The sequence below is a fragment of the Nanorana parkeri genome, unplaced genomic scaffold (genome assembly GCF_000935625.1).
Source record: "Nanorana parkeri isolate BGI_ZX_2015 unplaced genomic scaffold, ASM93562v1 scaffold3182, whole genome shotgun sequence".
NCBI lineage: Eukaryota > Metazoa > Chordata > Amphibia > Anura > Dicroglossidae > Nanorana > Nanorana parkeri.
Window position 1 is genome coordinate 21,024 of NW_017309450.1, and position 10,286 is coordinate 31,309.

A 10,286-nucleotide genomic window follows, 5' to 3' on the forward strand; every position below is an offset into this window, starting at 1 on the left:
CAAAAGAAAGCTCTATGTGTCCCCAAAAAAGGGTATAAAATTCATTTCAGTACAGCGCTGCATGACGGAATAAATGTCAGTTAAAGTACCGCAGCGCTGAATACTGAAAAATGGCCTGGATGGGAAGGGGGTTTAACACCGCGGATGTCAACTGGTTAAAGATGGCCGCCACAAATAGCCAGCAATATATTAAATGAAAATCATGCCCTGGTGGTCCAGTAGGGAATCAGTATGATTTGCATCTCTTGCTGATGCAGATCATACTGATCGCTCCCTCGTGGTGCCGCCGCTGATTGGCAGGGATCGATTAGTATGGTCTGCATTAGTCTGAGATGCAGATCACACTGATTCTGCACTGGACCACCAGGATAATCCCCAACACTGGACCGCATTGATGCAGCCCCCCTCCTGCAAAACAGGTAAGCAGAAGAGGAGGACATTTTTAATTATTTTTATCTTTAATAGTTGTGTGAGAGTGTGTGTGTTTTTTTTAAGGAGTGTGTGTGTTTTATTACGTGTGTGTGGTGTTTTTTTTTAATCACTTCCCACGGGTTCACATAAATGTACGTCCTCAGCTGGAAGTGGTTATACCAAGAACACGGCTGCTCCGCGGTGTTACACCATGAGACGGTCCCGGGCCGCAGATGGGGTAGCGGATCCCGGGGTTTAAGGTGAAGGTGCAGGAGGGGAGGCGGCATTCTGGGAGGGGGGCACGCAGCCACAAGATACAAGCGATTGACGGCTATCATCCTGTAACGGCTCCTCAGAACGGACAGGTTTTTTCTGCCCGTGCACGCACTAGGGGGCGCGTGCGAGCAGAAAAAAAAAGCCGTCTAATTACGGCAACCCGCCCATGTGAGTTTACCGTCCGTCCATTTTTTCACAACGGGCGGACGGCAAGCAGTTAAGGTCCCCCGCTCCCCACGTCCACGCACATACAACGCAAACATGTGTTGTATGTGCCTACGCGCAAAAAGAAAAGTTGTGCCACACATATCGTTGCGAGCGTCAGGTTATTGTAGTTTTTTACGGTTTCACAGATGCATGCAATTTTAAGGCTTGACATGTTTTAAGGCTTGACTTGTTTGGTATCTATTTGCCCGGTGTGACCCCATCTTTTATATTTTTCCAAAAAATTAGCCATTATATTCTGTTTCTGTGCACTAAATTTCATTTTGGTGAATTTTATCCTAAAAATACTTGCGCAAATACCGTGCTACATAAAAACTTGCAGCTAGTATGTTTCTATTCTACAGTGCCTCTGCTTTCAGAAAATATATCATTGTTTGGGGGGTCTGAAGCTTTTTTTCTAACCAAAAATTCAGATTTTATCATCTGCGTGCAAATGTAAGAAATTGCTCCGGACAGCAAGTGATTAATGAGCGCGTGATTTTTGTGTTTTAATGAGTGTATAAATGTTTGGCAGTGGCAGTGATGCTGAACATTTTTTAAACCCGAGCGCCTAAGCTGCAAGGCAATACTAAAGTTATTTTCAGTGTTGGCACTTTGAGATAAATAAATTGATTTTGCGTCGCAGTTTGGACACTCGGGTTCAAAAACATTCGCCATCACTATCCTAGTCTGACTGCGGTGCAGGAGAGAGCCCAGAGGTAGCTGGGCTGTATATACATCGAGGGCAGACCTACTGCCCCTGTGGCTGCACAAGGGCTCGAGGCTGGGGGGACCCACTGAGTTCTGATCCCGGGCCCCCCACTGAAAAAATGGTGCCCGCATTTGCCCCCGATGAGAACGGCGGTGTGGGGGAGGGGCCCAGACCTAAAGCTGTGTAAGGGGCCCCAAAATGTCTGATGGCTTCCCCCAGTGAAATCCCTCCTCCAGCACACGCTCCAGTTTCTCCTCCTGAAACTCCTCAGTCTGCAGGTACACACTCCCACCACACACATTGATATTGCACACTGAGCCCAGGCACAAAGTCTGGAGCTTCAACAAATTAAGGCTCAGCTCAGCAGCAGTCTCTGCATCTACATGAAGAAGTTTCTTGTTGCTTTCCCTGTATCCTGCCCCTCCACACACAGATCACTCCCCAGTATGAATACCAGCAGAGAGATGCCCCTTCAGTACACAGAGCTCTCTATCCAGTTTTACACAATCAGAATAAATGCAATAACCCCTCAGTCACCAGTCTGTAGTGCGTGTGCCTTAACCTGTCAGTGATCAGCTACCACAGAATGATTGTTAAGTCCTCATTCACCTACCCCAAGCTAAAAATATTCACTAATCTTTTTTTCTGTCACTTATTACCTCCTCTCCTATTGAACTTGATTACATATACAGGCAGTCCCCGAGTTACATACATCCGACTTACATCCGACTCCTACTTACAAACGGAGACTATTACTGTACGGCAGGGGTAGATGTAATGCTACAGCGCTCCACGACAACCCAACATTTTCAAAATCCAATTGTCACAGGGACAGAAAGTGATGTAAAATCTTCTGAACAGGGGCACACACAGCAACACAAACTTTACAGGGGGTTAACCCTTGCTTATGCTATCCAAAACCAAAAAAAAACATTGTTCTGGCTGGAGTTACACCTAAAAAATTTACCTGTTCCAACTTACATACAAATTCAACTTAAGTACAAACCTAAAGTCCCTATCTTGTACGTAACCCGGGGACTGCCTGTAATATAATATTAGGATCTTTTACGCTAGCTGCAAATCAGCTTATTTTGCTTGTTTTTATTTGTTCTTCTAAATACTTGTAATTCATGTACAGTTCAACCATTTATTATTTTTCTATTTACATGTGATCCTTTTACTAATTGTTATGTCAGAGCGTTTGTTAATTACATAGTTACATAGTATTTGAGGTTGAATAAAGACACAGGTCCATCAAGTTCAACCTATTGTGTATATGTTTTGGATTCTGCATGTGTATGCATGTGTACGAGTCCCCGTGTGATCTTATTTTTTAAGGGTGCCTGTACCCCTGTATGTTACGGTCTCTGAGGAAATTGTCCAAATGCATTTTTAATGATTAAACAATCTCAGCTGATATTACTTCCTGTGACAGAGAGTTCCAGACCCTAACCGCTCTGACTGAGAAGAAGCTCCTACGCCCCTTGTGGTTAAATCTTTTCTCCACCAATTTTAGTTGGTGGCCTCTAGTCTTTGTTAGGTAGTTTACCATAAAAAGTTTATTGCTGATTTTGCCATCACCATTGAACATCTTGTACATCAAAATCGTGTCCTCCCTTAATCGCCTCACTTCCAGCGTGAACATGTTTAAGTTTTGTAACCTTGTCTCATAGCTCAGGTCCCCCATACCCCTTAATTAGCTTAGTTGCCCTTCTCTGGACTCTTCCCAGCTTCAGGACATCCCATCTGTGTATTGGTGACCAAAACTGGACCGTATACTCCAGATGAGGCCGAACCAGCGATCTATAAAGTGGCAGAATTTATAGATTTGTCTCTACAGTACATTCCCTTTCTAATACAAGACAGAAATCTGCTCGCTTTGTTTGCCGCAGCCTGGCATTGTGTGCTATTGTTCAATCTGTGGTCTACAATGACCCCCAAATCTTTTTCCATTTCTGACTTCCCTAGTGGAGTTCCTATTAATGTGTGTTCCGGTTGCCTGTTTTTTAACCCCAAAGTGCATTACTTTACATTTATCGACTTTAAACCTAATCTGCCATACAGTTGCCCCTCCCCTGTTTTATCCAGGTCCTCCTGTAATGTTATATTGTCTAAGTCCGTGTCTATTAGCCCCCCGATTTTAGTGTCATCAGCAAACACGGAAACATTGCTATTCACGCCCTCCCCAATATCATTAATAACCAGGTTGAATAATATGGGGCCTAGCACAGATCCCTGAGGCATGGAGATTGCGCTCACAGAGTCGGTTAGAAGTGACATTTCAGGACCGAACAGCTGTTCAAGGGCAGATCAGTTCTCCTGCACATACGATTTGCGATGCCAATCTGCCCTGGAACAGCTGACAAAGCATTGGAATGCTTGCCCTATTGGTGGTCAAACATTCCACCGCCAAAAAACTGGCCGGGATTACATTGAAATAAACTTTGATAGAACACCGCCATAAGGGGGGTACGACCGGTACCCATGTGAAGAGTCTGGGCAGCCTGGGGGGCCTCTTAAATGAGTATCAGCTGTACCAGGGGAGGCATGGCAGAGGTGACAGGGGAGGGGGTGGAGGAGGCCAGGCCCCAGCAGCAGCAGGTAAGAGGAGTTGGGAGGAGGTGCCGGGAAAGGGACCCCGGCGACCAGCCCACCTGAGGCCTTGCGGAGCCCACCATAGAGAGTCTCAGATGGGCAGTGCAGGATCTATGGTGTTTTCTGCAGGGTCACTCTCAGGTGGGCCCTGCGGGGTCTCAGGTAAGCCCTGAGTCCAGTGCGTTACTCAGCCCACATATACCTATATACTGTACATGCTATACATAGCATAAAGATAAAAAACGATACATGACGTGTTATCTTCATTTTAGATGTCAAAAGGGTTTTGTGGCTCCAGGTGTTTTCTTTTCTGTGGGAAAAGGGCCCGAATGGCTCTTTGAGTGTTTAAGGTTGCTGACCCCTGCCCTAGACCAACCTGAAAAAGAGCCATTTATCGATACTCTCTGGACACGTTCCTGTAGCTAGTTCCCTATCCATGTACACAACATGTCATCTATGCCCATAGACCTCAGCTTGTATACTAAGCGTTTATGTGGTACCGTGTCAAATGCTTTAAAAAAATCCAGATATACCACGTCTACCGGCCTCCCTTCATCCAGATCTCTACTCACCTCTTCATAGAATGTTAGTAGGTTGGTCTGGCAGGAACAAGCTTCCTAAATCCATGTTGATTATCTTTTATTATACCATTTTCAAGAACAAACTCTACTAAGTAGTCCTTTATCATTTCCTCTAACAGTTTGCATACTATGGATGTTAGACTGACTGGTCTGTAGTTCCCAGGTTGGCATCTTGACCCTTTTTGAATATCGATACTACCGTAGCTTTCCACTACGTCACTAGGTACCCTTCCAGTCATTAAGGAGTCCTTGAAAATGAGGCATAGTGGTCTCGCTATAACCTGACTGAGTTCTTTAAGTACCTTGGGGTGCAGGTTATCTGGTCCTAATGCTTTATTTGCATTAAGTTTTTCAAGTCTATGTTGAACCCGGGCTACCGTCAACCACTGTGGTATATTTTGCAATGAGCCACTCAAATTCTTATCTCCATTAAACCCGTCTTTTTCCTGAGTGTATACTGAGGAGAAAAAAGTATCCAACACCTCGGCCTTCTCCCGCCATCTTATATTTTTTAAATGCCACGCTTTTGTCTTTGATGTGTTGTTGTAATGTTTTATTTAGCCATGCCGGCTTAGTTATTGATCTTTTATTTTTGTTGCCCAATGGTATGCACTTGGTAATAGCTTTATGTACTGTATGCTTAAAACAATCCCACTTCTCGTCAGTGCTCAGTGTTAGAAATAATTAGCCCCATTTGGTGTCACATACTAGGTGGCGCAGCTTGTCAAAGTTTGCCTTTCTGAAGTTTAGTGTTCTTGTCCGACCCACACACTTCTCTGTTCTGTACCCAATATTAAAAGTAATCACATTGTGATCACTATTACCCAGTGTCTCCCTAATCACAATGTCTGCAACTAAGTCCCCATTATTGGAAATTATTAAATCTAGGATGGCATTTTTGAGAGGTTCCATTAGATCAATTGATGTCCGGATAATTAAAGTCACCCATTACAACAACATTGCCCTGCTTCCCAGCTACTTCTATTTGGGATAGGGGAAGAGGACTCCTCCTCTTCCCCTATGTTTGGGGGTTTTTTAACACAACCCCACAATTAGTTTACGACTAGCATCAGTCTTATCTAGTTCTAGCCACAAGGACTCCTCACCTCTCTGCCATAATATAATCCCGTATGTGCACAGTTAGATTATATTTAACATACATGCATACCCAGTAGTTACTTGTTCTATATTAAATGTATCTATTTTTATACCCTCCCCCCATTATCTAGTTTAAAAGCTCCTCCAGTCTTTTAACCATTTTCCCCCCAAAAGTGCTGCACCTTCCCCGTTAAGATGCAGCCTGTCTCGGCTGTAGAGCCGGTAACCGACTGCGAAGTCAGCCCAGTTCTCCAGGAAACCAAAGCCCTCTTTCCGACACCAGTTCCGGAGCCACTTGTTAAGTTCCCTCAACTCTCGCTGTCTCTCTGGAGTTGATCGTGGCACCGGCAGTATCTCAGAGAATACTACAGTGGAGGTCGTTTCCTTCATCCTAGCACCTAGGTCTCTGAACTCTCTTTTTAGGACACTCCATTTACCTCCTATTTTGTCATTGGTACCGATGGGCATGACAGCTGGGTCATGCCCAACCCCATCCAGTAACCTGTCCATTCGTTCCGCAATGTGTCGAACACGAGCCCCCGGCAGGCAGCACACTGTTCGACGCTCACGGTTCCGATGACAGGTTAACCTGTCAGTCCGCCTGATGATGTCCGCCAGTCCGCCTGATCCACCAGGATCTGAGTCTCTTGACCCTCCATCCTGCTCCCCTCCTTACTGGAGTAGTCACTTCCCCTGCGGATAGAGGAGGCGTTGTGCTCCAACAATGCCTCCCCTGTACTAATATCCCCAACATCATGCAACCTTGCATATTTATTGAGGTGTATCAGTTCAGGGCTGGCCTCTCTCGCAGTCTTCCCTCTACCCCACCTCCTAACCTTAACCCATCCCCCTTCCGGGGATCCTGCTCCTCCAAACCCCCCTCCTCATCTAGGCCACCCTCCACCTCAGCCTGGTGCGTCAAGTCCAGACTCCTTTCCATGTTGGTTATGCTCCTCGAAGTTGCCAGTTTGTTATTTAGATCCAGAATCTGGGCTTCCAAACAAGCAACTAGCTCACATCTAGCGCAACAGTATTCACCCCATGTTCAAGAAACGCATACATTGCACACAACGTGCACCGGGTAGCATACCCACTCATGGAAGTCATTTTTAAATATAAATTACTTTGTGCTCAGTTGTACTTAAAGTGACATTAAACCCTCAGATTTTTTAACATAAAACAATAGTGTAATGTGTGCCTTACTGTAATCCATAGTAGTTTCCCTTCTCTTTGATGCTCTTCCTTTTTAAATCTGTATCTGTTCTCATGCTGGGGGAGAACTTCCCTTTTCAGCAGACTGCCTTGTCTCTAACTGTGTCTGCATATAGATTTGTATAGGCTGTAACCTGAGCCAGCAGCACAGGAAGAGGCCCTGAGCTGAAAAGGGAAGTTCTCCCCCAGCATGAGAACAGATACATATTTAAAAGGAAGAGCAGCAAAGAGAAGGGAAACTACCATGGATTACAGTAAGGCGCACATTACAGTATTGTTTTATGTTAAAAAATCTCAGGGTTTAATGTCACTTTAAGTGGCTATTACATTGACCCAACAGTTTTTACACGAGTGCCCGTATGTAAATGCATCAATACTTAAGAGATGAATATTCAGTGTGTGCGCATTAACCCCTCAGTATCCTGTCTCCAGCATATAAGCATTAACCCTTTAACACCCAATCCACAGCTTAGATGTGTTAACCCCTCTGTGTCCTGTCTCTAACATTTGTGAAAACCACTTACTCCCCATACCCCGTGCTCATTACTCAGCCGATATGCATTATCTCTCCGGTATATACAGTATATTAAGCCCTCAGCACTCGGTAGTCTATGTGAATGAATCCCTCACCTGTTGACAACCAGCACATGTGCACTTATCACTCAGTGGCCAGTCACAAGCATGTGTGTTAATCCTCAGCAAACAGTCTCCATCACAATTGGGGTAATCCCTCACATTTATTTAGTGCACCATGATAAATATCAGTTTATGCACCACTGAAATTGGCTCAGTGGTAATCTCAGCTCCAATGTCCCATTTGCTGCGTCAACATTCCCTGCCAAATAAAGCCCTGACCCATCTCCCTGTCCACAGCAACACCTCCACTGTTCCTGGACTCCATGACACTCAATGACACAGTCTCTGATAAGAACCTGCTTATATTTTGTAGTGTCCTTTTCAACCTCCATTGTCCCCAATTTCACAGACACACTGCTCCTGTTTTATTCTGGGTCCTCACCAACACACTCACAGTATGCAGACCACCTCAGTGAAAATGATGGGGGTGGTGTCAGCAGTCATACAGGACACAGTACTACAGACACATCTCCCCCCACCTCCACTCTCCTAGAATTACCTGATTTAAAGTGACATTAAACCCTCAGATTTTTTTTAACATAAAACAATACTGTAATGTGTGCCTTACTGTAATCCATGGTTGTTTCCCTTCTCTTTGCTGCTCTTCCTTTTAAATCCTCATGTCTTCTCATGCTGGGGGAGAACTTCCCTTTGCAGCTGAGTGCCTCTTCCTGTAGTGCTGGCTCAGGTTGTGAACCTACACACAGACACCATGTATCCATTCCTGAGACAAGGCAGTCTGCTGCAAAACAGAAGTTCTGCCCCAGCATGAGAAGAGATACGGATTTAAAAAGGAAGAGCAGCAAAGAGAAGGGAAACTACCATGGATTACAGTAAGGCGCACATTACAGTATTGTTTTATGTTAAAAAATCTGAGGGTTTAATGTCACTTTAACTTTATCAGATTAAAACATTTCAATGACAGGATGAGAGAGAAGCTAAAAAACAAATCAGAATGCACCACACTGTACTAAGATGCATTTTTGATCATTTCACTTGTTGATACCCTTCTTAGAGGAAAATAATAGGAGACAAATTGAGGAGATGGAAAAACAAGTGAGGAAAATGGAAGAAGAGCGCAGAGCTCAAAAGCATCGGGAAGAGCAAGCCGTTCTACGGCAGACCATTAAAGATGCAGAAGAGAAAATTAAGCAAGAAAGAAACAATATGAATAAGAAGATGGCAGAAGTCCTGAGGCAGAAGCAGAGGGTAATACAAATGTATTTGGGTGATTTGTCTAACGTCAGACAGCTGAACACATTTTTCACATTCACATTACATTTATATACCATTCAGTTGAACCACCACAGAAACCATGACACCACACCCCTAAAAATTAGACAAACAAAAAAGCAGATTCAATGGGGCTTTTGAGGTGTCAGATCCGGATTTAATTGGACATCTCACATATACAAATAACTTACTCAATTATTTAGTTAGTTTAACAATAATTTATTAAAAATACACATGATATTTGGACATATAAAAGAAAAAGGTCGGACTATAAACATATTCCAACATTAGGAATTAATTCCAAGGCATGGCATCCCCCTGGATCCCACAAGCACATGTAGACAATCTTTGCATTTTTAGTCAATTTGTTATCTCTTAACAGTATCACTGTATCATAATTCTGAGCCATAATCTTTCTCTTTAATTCATTCGTCAATGTGCAGTGAGTCCAGTCTTCAATGCGTTTCGCAAAAAGAAGACTGGACTCACTGCACATTGACACATGAATTAAAGAGAAAGATTATGTATTTGTATATGCTAGATGTCCAATTAAATCCAGATCTGACACCTCAAAAGCACCATTGAATCTGCTTTTTGGTTGACATTCACATTACAGACTTAAGGTGACACTAAACACAGGAGATAAAGCTTAACAATAAATTCAAGTCCCTTGACTATGAACAACAATGTAGCTTATTTGTGTATTACTCGGCTGTAGATCCTCCAATCATCTCTGAATTGGTGCTGAAACTGTCCTTCCTTCTGGAGGGGGGCTACGTCTGTCCCCCATGGTCCCTGTGTGTGTTGTAAAGTAGTCACCGCTCCAAGCTCACTCCCGGGATGGACTACACTCTCAATATAAATGAGTAAACTGAGCATAATATTGTAGTCCATCACGGGAGTGATCTTGGAGCGGTGACTACTTTACAACACACACAGGGACCATGGGGGACAGACGTAGCCCCCCTCCAGAAGGAAGGACAGTGTCAGAGATGATTGGAGGATCTACAGCCGAGTGATACACAAAAAAGATACATTGTTGTTACTAGCTAATAGTAGCCACCCTCCAACTTGCTTAATCAAGTTACGGAAGGGGAATTCCCCTGCCACAGCTAATTGGGCAGCAAAGAAGGAGCTTCCTTCCATGTTCAGCTTTTGTTTATATGGTTTAAACATATTTTTCAAAAGAAAAAAAACTGTTGGTGCAACTGCTTGAAAAGTGTTAGCTGGAGTTGGACTTTAACCACTTCCCGTCCGCCGAATGCTGAAAGACGGCCGGACGAAAGTCTCCTGGATGCGGGTTGGCGTCTTTAGACGTCCTTCGTGCC

The 10,286-nt window shown here is 44.1% G+C and overlaps 1 protein-coding gene across 1 annotated transcript in view; it reads left to right on the forward strand.

Moving 5' to 3' along the window:
- The window catches only part of LOC108802861 (guanylate-binding protein 1-like), a gene marked incomplete at its 3' end in the record, with an annotated part of 56,285 nt that overhangs the window by 12,707 nt on the left and 33,292 nt on the right, over positions 1 to 10,286 (forward strand). Inside the window, exon 5 of the mRNA XM_018574715.1 lies at positions 8,741 to 8,934. Coding sequence (XP_018430217.1) covers positions 8,741 to 8,934 — 194 coding nt within the window. The remainder of the gene's footprint in view (positions 1 to 8,740; positions 8,935 to 10,286) is intronic.